Source organism: Camelus dromedarius, chromosome 21, assembly GCF_036321535.1.
Source record: "Camelus dromedarius isolate mCamDro1 chromosome 21, mCamDro1.pat, whole genome shotgun sequence".
NCBI classification, from domain to species: Eukaryota; Metazoa; Chordata; class Mammalia; order Artiodactyla; family Camelidae; genus Camelus; species Camelus dromedarius.
The window spans coordinates 21575499-21594386 of NC_087456.1; the positions used below are offsets into that span (position 1 = coordinate 21575499).

The 18888-nt window shown below is 35.1% G+C and overlaps 1 protein-coding gene across 8 annotated transcripts in view; it reads left to right on the plus strand.

Annotated features, from left to right (window-relative positions):
* The window catches only part of ENAH (ENAH actin regulator), a 135200-nt gene that overhangs the window by 82423 nt on the left and 33889 nt on the right, over positions 1-18888 (plus strand). For 4 of the 8 annotated variants that reach the window (XM_064477262.1, XM_064477264.1, XM_064477266.1 and 1 more), the window contains exons 4-5: positions 3368-3424; positions 8191-8275. In XM_064477262.1, coding sequence (XP_064333332.1) covers positions 3368-3424; positions 8191-8275 — 142 coding nt within the window. The remainder of the gene's footprint in view (positions 1-3367; positions 3425-8190; positions 8276-18888) is intronic. The other 4 variants (XM_064477263.1, XM_064477265.1, XM_031438449.2 and 1 more) reach the window with 1 other exon arrangement.

Genomic DNA, 18888 nt, shown 5'->3' on the forward strand with positions numbered 1-18888 from the left:
GCTCCTGGAAGCCACTTTTCTAGTCCTTGTTTCTATGAGTTTGGCTTTTTTAGATTCCACGTACAGGTGATTCCATGCAGTATTTGTATTTTCTCTGTCCAGCTTATTTCATTTAGCATAATGCCCTCAAGTTCTACCCATATTGCTACTAATAGCAGGATTTCCTTATTCTTATGATTGAATAATATTACATTGTATATATACATTGCATCTTCTTTATCCATTCATCTCTTGAGGGTCACTTAGGTTGTTTCATATCTTGACAGTTATGACTAATGATGCACTGAACATGGAGTGCAGATGTTTCCTTGATATCCTGTTTTCATTTCCTTTGGGTGTATACTGAGAAGTGGGTTTGCTGGATCACATGGTAGTTCTATTTTTACTTTTGTGAGGAATCTCTATACTGTTTTCCATAGTGGCTGCAGCAATTAATATTCCCACGGTATCTGTTTTTTGAACATGGACAGCCATACCATTGTAGTATCTTCCTCCATTCAGTTCTGGATGCCTTAGAAAAACACAAATACACTTGCTTTCATTCCCTCTCAAAAATGTATGTAGTAGAACTTTGCAATTGTAAGGGTAATGTCTGGGGCCTTATTGATGGTCAGAAGTCTGAACACTGCTAATGTGGGTGCTGGTGCTGTGCTCACTCACCAGACCAGCTTTCCAGAGACTGCAAATCAAATTAAAACCAGCTTTAAGCAAACATTACCTCATTTAAACCTCAGAAAAAATGCTGAGATGGGTAATATCCTCATTACAAATTGCCTTGGGATTAACTGCTGATAGTGGAAACCTCTAATGTTAAAAATGTGAATGCTGAGGGTCTACTGTAGAAATTACATATAAAAGTAAGATACAGTAATGCTGATCACATGGTAGCCTGTCATTTTCTTCTACTAATATCTCATCCAAGGTTTCTTTATTTCCCTACTTGTACAAAACAGCTGGTGATAAAGAGTGTTAAAAGGCAGGGGGGAAAGCCTGAGGGATGGATAGCTGTTTTACAAACTACACTAGAAATAAATGAACAGCCATGACAAGACTATTGTAAGGTCAGAGTAGCTCATAAAGATGGTCATTTTTCTTTTCTAGAAGTCTAATATAGACGTTAATTTTTTTATATATTTATTTTTTTTGCTGTATCTCAACCTCTTCAGTTCAGGCTTTCCTTTAGGGCCTATCCTTATTTTTCTCAGCTCTAAGCCATTTTAATTGTGCTAACTTAAAGAGAAATATCCTTTTTTATTGAATTTACTCAGTCTGAACACTGAATGTTCTTTTCTCATATTCCACCCTCCTCCCTCAACTGAGTGAAGAAAGAGTTAATGGCATCAGTATTAAGCAGGAAGTGCTGTTAGCCTTATGCATAGGATGGAGTGAATAATTTAGTATCTTCCGGAAATGCAAATTGCGGTAGAATTCAAGCAACCTTATCAGAATGTAGATCAGTATTTTACAGTGGTATAAAGTAAAAGTCAGGAGAAAGAAGATGTTTAAAGATACCAACTGCAAGAATGTTGCATAATAGTTTAAACTGTGGCAAGATTGGGAGGTTTTGGTTGAAAATGTTTTGTCTTACGCGGTAATAACGTTTTACCTGCATTCTGACAATTGTCAGATGACTTTTTGCCAAAATGATTAGTAATAGGATGTGGCAGTTTCTTTGCTGTCAGAGACGAGATAATTTCTCGGGTTTTTCTTGTAAGTTTTAAATGTTTTCATTAATTTTTTCTCCTTTAAATGTGAATTAAAGAAAGTGAAGGGTAAAACCTGAAGACTAGGCATGTTTATTTAATAAAGGCTTTATAGAAGTAGTCATTTATTAACATCGGTAAGACAGATTCTTTTTTTTTTTTTTAAGTGTAAAGTTCAAATATAATTGTTGAAAAATTTCTAAATGGTTTATCTTCTTTGGCATGATCTGATTGGGCTAGTAGACATTTTATATATATGCTTGTGGTCTTTTTTATGTCATTACTGTAAATATTGTGCATGCGACTTTACTAATAATTGGGTGGTTGAAAGTGCTTAGCAAAGGTGACATCATCAATCTTATTTATTTTGTATGTGTTTGAAAATATCTGCTGTATTTAATATTTTTAAAGCAAGATTTAAATTGGATTATATTAAATCTAATTTCTAAAAATGGTCCAAAATTCTCTGATTATTTAAGACTTATTACCATTTTCAAATGTGCGTTCTTCAAGTATACATTGGTTTGGTTCTGATTCTATGCAGACTTTTAAAATTAGCATAAGTTGTATATTTAAAGAATACAGTTTTCAGGAGAAATCTAAAATACTGTCTTGTTTGCTTTTATGTAGTCTTTCTTAAGTCAGTATATTTTTAACTTGTTCATTGTTTCTTGATTAATACTATTGGAAAGAGGAAATCTTTCCCATGCTGAAAAGAATTTCTTTAGTGTTTTATAGAAAATTATTGATGTAAAGTTTTGAATGTCACTAATGTAAAACTAAAAAAAATTTGATTTTGTTTTTTCCACCCTAATTTTGAAAGTCACCTTGATTCTTCTATAAGCCTTTTCATAAATTACCACTTTCTTCTCATTATTTTTTCACTTAAAGAGATTTACCTCATTAACACTTAAAGGTGAATTTTAGTATAGATAGCTTAAATATTAAATGGCTGTTTGATGTGTCCACATATTTTTAGTAAGATTTGTCAAATATATATGCACATATACGTATTGAAGAAAAAAGGAAAAATAAAATACGGCTTGATAAAAATAATAATTTTGATGTTTTTCAAAGTGAAAAAATGAAGATATTCTTATTTTACATCAATGAATATGTAACACTTTAATTGCTGGAGGCTGTTTAAAATGGCTTTGGTCTTTTTCAACCAGTAGAAATGAGTTTACCTCATGTTAAGCTAATCTTAAAATAATCTTAAGCTTTCCCACTAAATTTTTTTCAGCTGCAGATTCTTTTAAATGAGCATACCAAAGAGGGTAGATATCATAAAATTAACTCTAATGGCCATAGATCTTGACTTCCTATACCTCAGATCCATTTACTTTTTAAAATATAATTTTAAAACAAATTAGTTGCATTCTCTGATTGTATGACTCAGGGAATAGTTAAGCTATAAGCGCATCATTTGATCTATGGCTTATTATAGGGTTTTTCCACAAATAAAATTACACATAAAAAATTTTGTAAAGCTTCTGTTAAAGAAGATACGTTTTTATTAAATTACAGCGTTTCCAGAATGAGGATCTAGATAGGACGTATGTATAATACATTTGAACCTTTCAAAGCACGTTTTAGTTTATATGAAGTTCTTCAGATGGCCCCGTTGTCCTTTGAAGCTTCTAACACCAAGGTGTCTGTTGCAGCCCAGAGCAAGGTTACTGCTACCCAGGACAGCACTAATTTGCGATGTATTTTCTGTGGTAAGCAACATTATGTTTACATTACTTTTTCAAGCTGTGGTACATACTACTTGCGCATTTCCATAACTTGTTTCCTTAGGCCATGGTCTGGTTTGTGGTATTTGGGATATGCAGCAAGCTACTGTTTTATGTTGTGATATTTGTTGTGGTTCATGTAGGTGATTTGGTCAGCTTTTGAGTTGGCTTCTTAGTGAGGATTTAGTTAGAACTAGTATCTTAAAACTAATTCTTGTTCACTTCTTCCAACATGAATGAAAGGGAGTTTTGTTTATTCGTTTTTGTTTTTAACTATTTTGTTTTGGGCAGTCTTTTAAATTAGAATTTAAGGGATAAAGTCATATCCATTTTACTGTGATTTGGGGAATGTAAATGTGATTTATTGGAAGGGTACCTTTGCTTAACTTGAATTAACTTTTAAGTGTACATGTTATGAGGCAGATGTAAGCTCTTACTTGCTTTAGTAGGTTGATTTCTGATTGATAGCCTCTATTCAGTAAGTTAGGTATCTGTGGCTTATAGAGTGTTTTCTTTCACTTTCACTCACTCGTATACACACGTGTGCACATAATATGTGTTTGCATGGACAAACCAGTTATGTCACTTAGCCATTCCAAATTACAGTTAATCAGACATACACATATCCCTATCCTTACACAGGATGTATCTCTCTGTGTACACATGTGCACACACATATATGTCTGGATTCTTTTATTTTCATTTGATTCTAAAACTTTTGAAAACCCAAGTTCAAACGGTGACTTAAAATCGTAGAGCCTTTTTTTTTTTTTTGACTCATAATACGTTTTTGACTACTGTATACCTTGACTGGCCAGATTATTTTATGAGAGATAAAATGATACATATTACTAAAATTTTATATAAACAGTTCAGCGCTATATGTACGTTATCCATTGATTCGGAATTTTTATATGATTCTTCAGTATTACTAGCAATGTTTTTTTTACCTAAAGCAGAATTGTTATAAGATTCATGTACTTGCTGGTTTAGGCAAAGAAGCATATGTTACAAATTTCCAAAACTGAAAATTCTGATGTATTTCTTAACCACCTGAGCTTTAATTTTATGGTCGCTCCAGGTGACAGTTACAGCAGGAAGCCTCTTGTGGGGCTCTTTATAAACTCCCCACTCAGATTCCTCAGTTAATCATTGCATGTTGAGAGTTAAGTAGTAATTTTTATTTCTGATTTTTCTACCTCCTCCTAGAGGTTCTTCCAGGCCATCTTTTGAACTAGCCATGAGTGATTATTCATGTTTATGTTATTAGGACTCTTTTTAGCCCTTTTTGAAAACCTACTTGATGTTCTATACTTTGCTACTTAATGTGTGGAGTTCCACATACAGAATAGTAGAGTTTACCCAATTGCAGAGAAAAGATTGATTTGGCCTTCATAAAGGTGAATTTTTTAAGTTGTAAAAATATGTGTTAAAAAGTAGATATATCCCCCATTATTACCTTTAATTGATTCAACTGTGTACAAACAGTATAATTACCACATTGCTAAGTTTAAACTTGATTGTATTGTGTATAATAACACCTATTTGTCTTTTAGTCCTGTGTTTTTAAATAGTCTGTGGCTAAGTGTGAAACTAGATCTGTGAAAATTAAGATGTGACAATAAGCGAAATGTGCGTTAGCCAAAACTCAGTATTGAAGTCAAGCCTGAAATGCCATTCATTCCTGGTTTAGAGAGACATTCTCCTCTGATTTCCATCATTTATTAAATATCATATCAGTGACACTGACACATTTTCTTTATTAGAGACAGTAATTTACATACTTTGCTACATGAATTCTAGCCAGGACAAGTTAAGACCAACCATTGTCTTTGGCTGCGGTAATAAAACAGAGAGAACTAACCTTCATATAGCTGCTGTTCTTTATGATGCTCTAGTGGGAACAAAGCAGGTTCACTTGTCTCCTCTCCTTTTCCCTCCAAAAGAACTTTTAACCACCCTATGGTGCTCATAAAATACTGTCACTTGCCCACTGGTTAGGAATACCTTTTTTTTTTCTTTGCATTCTGTGAAAACACAGATACTCATATAGGCATGTGACCTATGTGAAGGAACTAATAGTTATATTCAAGAAAATACAGTGGCAGCTGACAGCCTTGCCTAATCTTAATTGCTGCTTTATGTTGTGTATAGTGCCTTTGGTATAATTTACCAATTGTATAACCCAGTAGAATGTTTGACAAGAAGGAAGAATGTAATCGTGTACCTGAAGTTCATAATTTATCTAGAACTCTTTAATACTCACAGTATATTTATATATATATATTTTTAAATGCACATGAATTTCAGTGTGCTTTTTATTGTGAGTTGATGATATTGATAAAGAAGAAACAAAGTAACCACATTAAATATAAATATGAGGAAATGCCAAGGGGAAAGGCTTCTCTTCTGCCTCCAATTTAAAGAAGGTCTGTGGAAACACAAACAGGCTGTTATCACCAAGAACCGTGTAGAAAAGAATTTGGAGAGTTCTTCAGTTGTTCTTGGATCAAAATTCTTCCCATTTTAAAAGGATCTTCCTTGTAGTAAATTATTTTTATAATTAGTAGTGTCAGCCAGAAATACTGCCCAAATTTTTAAAAACCTCCTTTTAAAACTAGTTTGCAGAATAAACTTTTAACTTAAAAAAAATCCAGAATAGTTTTTTGTAAATTGCTAAAATAGACCTTTCATTCAGATTTTGTTGTGAGTTATATCAAATTGGTTTGTTTTTTCTTTTTTAAAAAAAACCTTTAAATAAAGTCAATAGAATTGAGTGAAATTTTGACATCTTTCTCTTGAATTAATGTGTTTGAGTTAAAATTTAACATCAATAGATTTTAACTGGAGAATGTAATCTGTTAACATTATCATTGGACTATAATGCCTGCTATAGATATAAGTTAATAGGATTGAATTCTTTGAGATAGATGCCAGACAAATCTAACGTACTGACAGTCACCTGTTTTAATTATCTGAGCAGTATGAGGTTTTAAGTTAAATACACAAACGTGATGGTCTTGTGAGTTGCCCATGCTAAATGCTTACATTTAATATTTTTGGATAAATATAACTTTGGAAAATAAGTCTCCCACTCATATTTTCTCAAACTTACCCTTCCACCTTGTATGTGCCCTTCCTTTTGCCAGAAGAGACAAGGAAAGTACTAAACATTAGTGTATGGCTTAATATGACAGTCTATTTTTACATCATTATGTTAATTTCTGAAAGAAAGCATTCCAGTCTGTTTATTAGACAAGTTATGTATTTTATTTATGCAGACATTTAAGTGCATTTTTAATTTTAAAAGCTTTTTGGGTTTTTTTTTGTTGTTGTTGCTGTTACTTGATTACATAGAATTAATATATTTTTATATTTTCTTTATGTGGCTCTAAAAATAGGCTCTTTCAGGAAATCTAATGAAATATATCACTGCAGTTGTCATTTAATTTGTCTTTAGAGGATAAGTTAAATGATTAATTTTTAAGAAAGTGTAAAGAGCTGAGAAAAAAAAATTAGTAGGTAAGTTCAGCTCAAATCACTTGGTTTTCTACACTTGGGATATACAAGTACTGTATTCTAATGAGCCTTGTCCTTCTGGTGGTGAAGTCTACTCCGCTAGTATAAAATAGATACTTTGTGCTGTTAATTCATAGATTACAAGAATTTGCTTTAGCACACAGAAGCATTTATTTATTAACTGTTTTTATATTAGTGGTCTACAAAACACCTTCAGAATATCTGGTAGGGGCCTTTGCTGGCACACTAGAATTCACAAATATGTACAGTGTATCATACTCATATTTCTCTGCAAGAGTGGAAGATAACTACTGTTTCTTTATTCTCTTGTTTAGTGGATTAGATTTCAAGATCATTCTGTTGTAACCGTAGGCATTGTATATTAGGTCCATTCTTTTATTTATGTCATTTTAATACACATAATTTTATATCCAGTGACATTAATTTGTCCCATAATTTAGTGGCCTTCCTTATAATGCTAAAAATGGGTCTGCATTGTATATCATATGTGGGAATGGATGGTCATTAGTTTCTCATGACAGAATCATGTTGGTTTGAATGCAGGTTTTTTTTGTTTTGTTTTGTTTTGTTTGACCCCAAATGAAAAGTTATTACGATTACCTCTGTTACCTTAAAAATTCAGATAAGTAAGTTAATTATATATGGAAGTTTAGCAAATGTTTATTTTCACCAGTACTAGAAATGCCAGGCCGTTAAATAAGAATGGCAACTTAAAGTGGGCAAATTTGATAAATGCATCAGTCTAGTAATAAGGTTCTCATGCTCTCTCTCTCCTGTTTTTCATTTCCAGTGTTCTATTTAGGTGAGTTTTTGAATTCTGATTTTTCATTTAAGTTTTCCCTTTCCACATCATGAATAAGTACCCCAAAGAGAATGTCTCATTGTCTTAGAAAATGTCAAGCTTAGGTGCCTATTCAGATGCTCATTGAACACTTGTTTTACTCAAGCTCTTCATATATAAATGTTTATTTTTCCTTTATTGTTGATGTTTTCCATTTGTTTCAAGTAAACCTTCTGGAGGTAATGACAGTATTATGTTGCAGTCTTTCATTTGCTGTGTGTTATATAAAGCTTATATTTTATTTTGCTAAATAAAAAGAAGATACATTTGTAAATATGTGATGGTTTTATGTTATTCTCATGATTTTATCTCCTCTATCCAGCTTAGTATAAGGATGATGTTCATCTACAATGTTTCCTTCCCTTTTTAGGGCCAACATTGCCTAGACAAAATTCACAACTACCTGCCCAAGTCCAGAATGGCCCATCACAAGAAGAATTGGAAATTCAGAGAAGGTAAATTCACAAATTATTGTTTTCACTTTCTCTTTCTACTGCAGAAGACCACTCTGAACATCTGATACTGAAAGTAGATTTTGCCTCATCAGCCGTTTGAACGTCTGAACTTTCATTGTTATATTAAGATTTGGAGGCGGGGGAGGGTATAGCTCAAGTGGTGGAGCGCATGCTTAGCATGCCCTAGGTCCTGGGTTCAATCCCCAGTGCCTCCATTAAAAATAAACAAACAAACAAACAAACCTACTCTTCCCTTCCCCCCGCCTAAAAAAAAAGATTTGAAATCACCATTACTAAGTAAGCAGATTCTTGATAGGCTGGATAAAAGATGTTACAAAATTTCATGTCTGCCTTTTTGGTAAAAATCATACTGATGTAAATTTAAAATACTTTAAATGCACTTAACAGCACACAAAGTGTCTTTATACTTCAAGGAGTCTTATTTTGGTAGCAGTTATAAATTAATCTGTGATAATTACGGCTTTCACATGACTAATTTAACTAGAAGGTTGAAATAGTGTTGGCTGTTCGTGTAAGGCATTGAACACTGAACAAGATTTAGTAATGGAATACAAAAGCATTTTGCTTATGCTTAAACTGCTGGTTGAATGAAATCAGTAACATTGTCTTCGTTATTTCAGTGCAGTTTAGAAAGACAATTGAAATTATAATACAGCCTCAGGGGGTAGTTTTTTCTGAATTAGCAAAGAGTCTCTAAATTATAAGCTACTTTGTAATAAAATAATTTTATAAAATTCAGGCACATTCAGTAACTAAAATTGAGCTGGTCAAACTAGGTATCCCATTTTAAACAAATGAAAACTTTTTAGAGATGTTGATGTTGCTTTTTGTCACTAGTAGGTCACCGTTGTTTTGTTCTGGTTTATAAGCTTCATATAGATGGAATTTTCCAATTAAGAGGCATTTGCTCCATGGCAAGTCAGCATTTTTTCTTGTCACCTTCGACTTGGATCTCACATTTGAAGCATTCTTCATATTCTTGATAGTGTCTTAATATATGTGTCATGTTTCCCTGACAGATGGTGAAAAGAATCTCTTGCTATGGTTCTGTGTTGGCTCCTTTGCTGTATAACTACTTAGCTCTTGAGGAGTGCCCTCCAGGATCTCCCAAAATGAATTTCGTTCTTGCCACAGTTTATATACTCAGATCACTCCAGAAATAGCCTCAAATTTGGTGAAAATCTATCTTCTCTTTAGAGTGATGCTGCAACATATATAAATAAAGTTTCTGTAGAAATAAGGAAAGTTTGAAGGATATAATAATTTCAGTTCCATATTTAAAGTTTTAAACATAGTAGAATAACTGTAAGAGTTAGAAATTGTAATGATACTGTCTCTCTCTCTCTTTCTCACACATAGACACACACAGAGAAGTAATTAATGAAAAACGATCATAGTTTCATTGAGAGTAACACATTTTCAGAAAACTAGAAAGAACCAGGAGAAAACCCTGAACATAATAGATAATCTCTGGTGATAGAGAGTGGATAAGCAAGTAATCCTGGAGATGGTTGCTGGAGCCCAGGACAATACAGGATAGAAACAAACCATCTTCTGGATACTGCTGGCTTATTAAGGGTCACAGATGGGTGATCCACTTCACAGAAGGTTGTCAAGAACTTGCAGCATGCAAGTTTAGTTGGAAATGAGTATCGGATGAATTTTTAGTAATTGTTATGAAAACTCTATACCTCATGTATATTCTTTCTCATTTCAAAGTACTAGCCCCTAGCAGTGTGCATCTGGACTTGAGGTTTTCTGTTTGTATGTGAGTAGATACTTAAGGGTTTGAAAATTGGGGATGTTGTTTATATTACTTATTTGTTTAGTTGAAGACTTTAACTCAGTCCTTCGAAGAGTGAAACCTAAATTTCTGAAAAATTGGTATGAATTTTAAAATTATTTTCTGTCCATATAGTCATGCACAGACTCTTCTTTCTTCTGCCAAAAGATACCAACCAAATTTCTTCTCAGTATTAATTTCATCTTCATCGCTTTTCTTTCTCTCTACCCATTTCCTTTTTAATCTCGTGAAATCTGCTTTGTGTCTTTCAACAAACCTATTGGACATGCTGCTTCCATCATTGACTTATTCTTGTTTAAATTTCTTCTCTTAGTCCACATGAGCCACTTCTCTTTCTTCCTTTTGGTACTTCGGAGTGTCTTCTTTTTGCGAACTCTTCTCCATTTCTGTCCTTTTCTTTACCTCTTTTCTTATATAAGGCTTTGCACTTAGCTATCTTTGTTTTTTCTTTCTGTACACAGTATAACCTTTGAAAAATTGATGGTTTGGTTGAATATTGTAGTTTTCTTTTAACTTTTATGCTGATGGCTTCCAAATCTACAGCTCCCTATCGTCCAGTGGAGATCCAGACCCATATTTCCAGCTAAATGGAGAGTAGTGACATGGGTCTTTTTGAGAATTTGGTAGAAGTAGTGAACCACTGCCCTCTTCCATCCAGTGCCCCCACCCCCACCCTTCAGATATGTGTGTATGATTGTGCATCCATGCACACGTGTGTGCCCTTATGTGTGAAAACCTGCATGCTATTTCAGAAGATCACAACAATGGGGATTTCTACTGTAGAGCTCCTCCATTTGGAGCCTCAGTTTAAACCCTTATGATTTCATTCTTAATGTACATTCCTACTTCTCTTTAATGTTTCTCCCAAGTTTTCAGCTTAGAAATTGTATAATTATCTTCATTCACAATGTCTATTCAAGTACGTTTTGTTATTTCTGTCTCTGAAATCTTGTTGGATTTACTGTTCTGACATTCTCATTACTAATAACTTTCTCCAGCATTTATTCGTTGATATGCTGCTGTAGTTTTCTAGTTTTTCTGTCTTTAACCTAGATCCCTTTCAGCTATTCCTACGTTATTACTGCCAGATTAATTTTTCTTAAACTCTTTGCACAAACAATACAGGAAGGCCGAAAATGGGGAAGGGTAATTTGCTACACAGGTATGCCTTCCTCTCATATTAATCACCAGATTTAATTGCTTTTACCCATTTCGACTCTTAGGACTTTTGATGAGTTCTTCCATAATAATATATAGTATGTTTATATTTCTGTTTCTTGATTAATGGTATTACAGATATTAGCTATTGACTACTAGAAGAATTCTTCACTTCCCCTGCCAATTACGAGTAGTTATTGTTTTTGGTTCTTTTTCTGATTTCTTTTTCAAACTGAACCTGTGTCTTAATCTTGGGCAATATCTCTTTAACTCGTCACTCTGTGAGAGGAATGCAGTAGTTCTGCTGTCCTCCCTGTCCCTTTCTTCCATCTACTACCTAGTTTTGGCAGGCATACCATTTTCAAGGTTTATACATTTGCAGTCTTTGTATTACTGCCATTAAATCTTTGTCTTTATGTTAGTAGGTGATCCTTTCCCCACCTTCCTAGAATCTTTTTAAACCTTATTAACCATGACAGTCTGAGTTTTCACAAAGATATGACTAGTCATGTTTCTGGTTTGAGGGTCCCCCCCCCATTTATTAAGCTCAATACTTAGTGGACTGTTTTCCATTTGAAGTTATTCACAATTCTTAAAAAATTTTTTTAAATTTTATTTCTTTACCCATTTCTTTGTCTCTATTTTCTCTATTCTCTTTTGGGGATCCTACTGGTCAAATGCTGGGCCTTCTGAGTTATTTCCTTATGATACTTATCTTTTCTCATTTTTTGCCTCTTTCTTTGTTCTGTATTCTTGATGGTATTTTAAAATCATATATTCTAGACCAGCACTATCCAGTAGAAATATAAGCTACATATTTAATTAAAATTTGTCTAGTAGCCATATTAGCAAAAATAAAAAGCAGGTGACATTAATTTTAATAGTACATTTTATTTAACCCATTATATCAAATATTATCATTTCAACATGAAATAAGCATAAAAATTGTTAAGATATTGTACATTCTACTTTTCATACTGAGTCTTCGAAGTTCAGTATGTATTTTACACTTACAGCACGTTTCTATTCAGACTAGCCACATTATGAGTGTCCAAGAGCCACATATGGTTCATGGCCACCTAATTGGACAGCACAGTAGTAGATCTTCTATAATTTAATTTTATTCTCCAAGAGCTTTTAGTAGGGGGGTTATTATTCCTTTTCCAAAACAGCCTGTTCTAAATTCATGATTTCTTAAGTCTCTCTTGTTCCTCTTCCTTTGCTCGAATTATCTCCTTTCTGTAGAGTGGTGTTGTTTGCCTTACTGATTTTACACAAATATCTGGTAATCTTCAGTGGTCTCCTTTGTTTCTAAAAAAAGGAGTTTGAATGATGTCAATACTTAGCTTGGGTTTGCTCTTCCACCATGGGGGTTGGGTGTCTACGGACAGCATTCTTCCCAGACCTAGGGCTGCCAGGGAGGTCTATGCAGGTGGCTGGGCATACAGACTGACAGGCTCTCCTTTCGGGTGCAAGAGCAGGGAGCAGACAGGCCTCAGCCCCACAAAGCTGAGCTGCCTTCATTTCCCCCAGATGCCCTAATTCACCTGACGCAGCGTTTTCAGTTTGTTTAGAGAACAGTCTTCTGTGGTTAATGCCATTCCATCCATTAGGAAGGAAGCAGAGGGATGACTGGTGCGTTCTCTTCAGACAGTGTGTGTGTCTGTTAATTCTTCTCTTGTCTGCTTCAGCCATTCTCAGTATGTATTCTGGACTTCGGATGCCTCCAGTCTTCAATCAAGTTATGTTCCAGGCTAAGTGCTTTGTTCTAAGTGCTTACACTATATCAGGGTGGGGAGTGGCGGACAAAAAGCCTCACCCTAATCAGAGAATAGAGTGAACGTGACATAGGGTAGTAGAAGGTGGTAAGTGCTGTGGGGAAAGATACAGCTGAGTGAAGGGAGGATATGGTACAGAGGGGCAAGGGGAAGTGCTGGTTATACCTTCAAATCGGTTGGTCAGAGTAGATCTTACTGAGATGAAAAGAAGCAAACTGCCTTAGTGGGTGTCCGGGTAAGTGCAGTGCTGCAGAGGGCGCAGGCAGCACGAAGCCTGAAAGTGGGATTGTGCGCGTGTGTAAAGGGAAGAACAAGAAGGCCACAGAGGCTGGAGCAGAGAGAACAAGAGTAGTGGGGGAGTTTGGAGGGAATGAGTCGGGTCATGCAGGACCTTGCAGACGATTGTGAAGGATTTTAGCTTTTGTTCTGAGAGAAATGAGAAACCATTGGATGATTTTGATAGGAATGATCTGGCTTAACATTTTAACAGAATTAGTCCGGCTGCCCTATTAAGACCAAACCATAGAGAAACACGAATTGAAGTAGGTACAGGGTTGTGATAACAACCCAGCAAGAACACTAGATAAGAGGCCATTGAAGTAAACTGGGCAGCAAGTAATGGTGGCTTCCACCAGGTAATGGAAGTGGTGAGAATATAGATTCTTAACATTCCTGGTGGATTGTATGCGAGAAGGTGAGAGAATGGGAGGAGTTGGGTTTTTTACTTAAGCCAGTGGAAAGGACGGACTTGCCATTAACTGAGATGAGCAAGGCTGTGAGTAGTAGGTTTTTTGGGGGCAGATCAGAGATGAATTTTGAAGATGTTAAGACGCTCATTGGACTTCCAAGTAGAGATGTTGAATAGATAATTGGATGTACTTTCCCATAGGAACTGGGAAAGAATTCTAGACATATAACTCCTCCCTGCCCTTATTGTCTTCCAGAAATTTAATGACAAATTTGGTCTACTGAAGACCATTCTGCACAGTTCTCTACTTTGTAATGGGTTTGTTTATACACATTTTTATTATTTTTCTGGAGTTCCAGTAAAATCTTGGAGTTGGGGGAGACAGTTTGACTGTTCAAATACACCAACTTGAGTAAGGATCCAGGTACTCCTGTCTTGTCACTTCTCTGCTCACATTCCCAGTGGCCAACTCTCATCACATCCAGTTTAACTCTCTGATATTTAAGAACCCACTGTGTGTATTTCTTTCCTCTCTCAGGACTGTCTGTACAGCATACTTGTTTCTTCCTCTCTGCTTCTCTGGGTAGCATTTACCTCTTCTGACAGGCTGTTCTCAGCCTTTCTGTGTTGTCATTTTTCTGTAGACTCTTTTCCAGCTTTTTGAATGGCTTTTTCTGAACTCCTATAACTTAATCACAGGCCCTTTTGTATTTTATTGTTTGTTGTTTATTTTGTATATGAGCCTTACCTCTGCAGGGAATATTATAGGCTGCTTGAGAGTAGAGACCCGAATTAAGTTTCGAATAAAAAGCCAAGAAGTTCTTGGTACTAAATTCATTTATATGTAGGTGTTGGGCCTAAGAGGCAGAAAATACGAATTTATAAGGTTGTTGGGACCATTAAATAAGATAATACACACTCTTTCCATGCTGTCTGGGCTTTTCTGTCTGTGCTATTTGGGAGATGGTGGGAGGCGTTTCTGGGGTGGTACTCTTTGAGCTGTGCCTTGATGAGGAAGTGAAGTAGGAGTTTGTAGTCATACAGTGGAAAAGCATTCCAGGCAGAAAAAGTCTGTGTGTAAGGGCATCCAATCAATCAATCAATCAATCAATCAAATCTTAATTACCTCAGCGGGGAGGGTATGGCTCAAGTGGTAGAGCGCATGCTTAACATGCATATGGTCCTGGATTCAATCCCCAGTACCTCTATTATAAATGAATGAATGAATGAATGAATGAATGAATGAATGAATGAATGAATGTGTATGTATGTATGTAAGGGCTAAGGGAGTGCAAACCAACCATGTGACATGAGCACTGCCCCTCTTGCCCCCTCCAGGACTGATAGTGCAGTTAAATAAAATTGCCTTTTAATATTCTTTTCCTGAACTTGTCATATAATAAAAAGGCTTCTTGCTTTTTAACACTTCAGTATTTTCAAGTTACAAGAAAGGTACATGCCAATTTCCTTTGACCTACCTCCCAAACGATCTATTTTTGCTTATGGTTAAAAGATTGTTGGAAAAAGATACTACAAAACTCCAAAATAGCCACTAAATTTTATATAGACACTTAGTGCTGGTCTTCACTTTATCTCAGACAGCAGCTCTGCATGGCTGGATCTAATTTTGTAGATTAGAAAACACAATGGCAGAGGGATGTACAGCACGCTCTAGTAGGAAGTTTGATTCCCAGTAAAAATTATATTTTCAAAATTTATCTCATGCACTTATTTATATAAAAATAAATCTTCTTGTGCCTGATTTTTTTTCCTGGAAGTATAAGATACCCTCAAGGACAACTTTTATTTCATAAGTTGAATAATTGTGTCATTACTTTGGCTATTTAGCCGGCTCTTTTTGTGCCATTACTAGAAAATGTAGTGAAAAAGAATATTCATTTGCATTGTAATATTCACCTGTAATATTTTAGTAGTTCTGTTTTCAGTATAAAGTTTAAATTATAATAAATGATGTTACATTTTTGTTATACTATTATACCTAATATATCATTAATTGATTTTTAAAGACTGGCAAATGATTTGTATTTGGTGAGCTAATAATAATGGAATGGGGTAGAAGGAGAATGACGTGAGTGATGTGCTCCTCCGGTATACGTATGCATATATATGTATGGTGTGCATAATAAACTCCATAGGGTTTTCTTCAGAACTGTAAATCATAAATGGGTTATTTTAATCAATAGGTAAAAATTCTTATTCCTAAAGTTATTTTTCTTGGCTTCTGACTGCAGTTACAAAAAGGAAAGGAATTACTTAAAAGTTTAACATATTTAGAATCTGATTTGTTTGGGAAGATCAGTTGCACTTTGAGGAACATCAGTTGCACTTTAGGGGCATCAGTTACACAATGTGAGGATAAGAAATGACCATCTACTGTCTGGTTTCTAAAATTTTATTGATGAGTGATACTAGAGATTGAATTGTGTCCCTCAGGAAAGATATATCCTAATCTCCACTACCTCCAAATGTGACCTTATTTGGAAATAAGACTTGTTAGTTAAAATGAGGTCATACTGAAGTAGAGTGGGACCCCCACCACCCAGTCTGATTGATGTCCTTATAAGAAAAAGAGAAAGTTACAGAAGCCAGATGACCATATGGAGACACAAGGAGAACAGCATGTGAACATGGCGGCAGAGACTACAGTGATGCTTCTACAAGCCAAGGAATGCCAAGAATTACCAACCTTCATGAGAAGGAAGAGCAAAGCAAAGGAAAAAGTCTTTATTAGGAGTGTTTAGATATCCAGATTTTCTCCACAACACCCAAGCAGGAGACTAGAGATTTATTCTCTTTTAGACATGTTCTATACCAGTGCAGCTCATTGGAAATATAATGCAAACCACATGTCGTTTTAAAGTCTTCTAGTGACTACATTTTTTAAAAAATTTAAAAGAAACGAGTGAGATTAAGCTTAATAATATATTTAACTCTGTATATCTAAAATATTTCAGTAGGTAATTCATACAGAATTATAGAGCTGTTTTACACTCCTTTTTTTCATATTAGGTATGAAAAATCTGGTGTGTGTTTTTATGTTTAGAGCACATCCCAGTTCAGACTAGGAGCATTTTAAGTGCTCAGTTGCTGCATATGGCTAGTAGCTACCATTTTGGACAGCACAGCAGTCTAGGCTAGGGGTCAGCAAACTACAGCTCACTGGCCAGGTCCAGCCCTGTAGCCTGTTTTTGCATAACTAACAGCTAAGAATGGCTTTTACATTTTTGCAGAGGTTTTTGTTTTGTTTTTGTTTTTGTTTTTGTTTTTTAAAGAAAAAAGAATGTGCGCAAAGATACTATCTGGCCCTTTACGGTAAGTTTGCTGAGTCCTGATCTAGACCGAGGTATAGTAGGCACTGCTGTGAGGGTGTGGGTGAAATCCCACATTAAAAAGAGCAATTAGTGAAAGTTAGCCAAGTTGATCCCTTTCTCCTGCTCAGTTCCCAGACCTTGGCAGCCAGACCTGTAGGACTCAGGTAAGAAACCTGACAAGCTTTCTTTGGGAAAATCGGCTTGGCCAAGAGAAAAAGACAAAAATGTTGATACTCGAGGTCCTCCCAGTGAAACTCATTTATTTAAGGGCTTCTGATCAGCTTTAGTACCACATATAAATATGAATGGACAGCCAAGGATCATCAGACCTTTAAGGACAACTTCTATAACATGAAGACAGGTCAAAACAGCCAGAAAAAGTTGAAATTGGAGGAAATAGATGTAATAACAGGGAGTAGAAGAAAACCTAAAAATACACTATAATATCTTCAGAGAACTAAGAAAATATATTTCATTCATAAAGTAAACATTTGTAGTTACTTAAAAAGAATCATTCAGACTGTAAGAAAATGTACTTAGAAATTTTTTTTAAAACAGTGTTAATTTTAATAATAGGTTTGAGAAATAAGGGTTAGGAAATTGCCCTGAAAATAGTTGTAAAGGAGATAGTATATGAAGATCAGATTAGGAGGTCCAACAAGCAAATAATAGGAGGTTAAGGGAGGAAAAATAACAAAAATGTGAAGAAATGGACTCTGCAAATAAATAGTATAAGAACATTTCCTGGAACTCAGTTACTTGATCATGATCAGACATCTGCAAACTTCTTCTGAAAAGGGCCAGATGGTAAATATTTTAGACTCTGTGTGCCACAAGTTCTTTATTGGCATTTGTTCAACTCTTCCTTTGTAGCTTTGCCATAAACAATATGGAAATGATCAGTATAGCCAGATTTAGGCCTTGGACTGTAGTTTGCCAGGTTCCCCTGGTTTAGATTGAAAAGACTCACCAAGTGTGCAGCCTAGTAAGTAGAAATAACATAAAAAAAGACCTACCACCAAGGCATATCATTGTGGAATTCTAGAATACTATGATAGGAGATTTTAAAAGTAGGGGGAGCTTCAAATTGCTGAGAAATTATTTCCAATCTAAACTTCCAGTGTAAAACTTCTCCCTCTGCACAATTTCCTAGGAAGCTACTAGAAGATGTATTCTATTAAAATGAGAGTAAACCAAGAATGATGAAACCATAGGAGGAGCCAAGAAACAAGGAATCCAACTTAGGAAAGAGATGAAAGAATTCCCAGGATGACTATGAGGAAAGCAAAACCTCAGGACCTAGCAGTTCTGGAAGTTATAAAAGGGGAATAATAACCCTAGCACAGAAGTGGGGGAGTTGGAGCGATGAAAGTGTGTGGTCTTACAATTAACCTTCAGAGGCAGGATAGACCAGAGTTTCTGAGGGAAAAACAAAATAAACCAAAAAGTGAATCAGCTGATATGTTTCACCATTTTGAGAGGGTTTACAGTTCTGATGGAGCATGTGGGGTGAAATATGGGTAGGTATCAAGAAAAAGAAACAAATGTAAAAAAAGTAGCCATTTTTAACAACACAGTAAGAAAGGAATTGCTCTAAAAAGTAAATGTGGTCAGCCATGAGTAAGTTAAGTGAATGCTGATACATCCAAAGTACATCCATGATATTATTGGGAGAATGAGGAAGGAAAGGTTTTGAGGGGTTAGGGGTGTAAGAGTTAAATCATTTTGTAGTAGAAAGTCAGTAGATAACTTATAAATCTGAAAACTAAGAAGTATTAGTTCTAAACAAATTACTGTATTTAGAAACATGAGATAAATACCGAAGTGTTGAA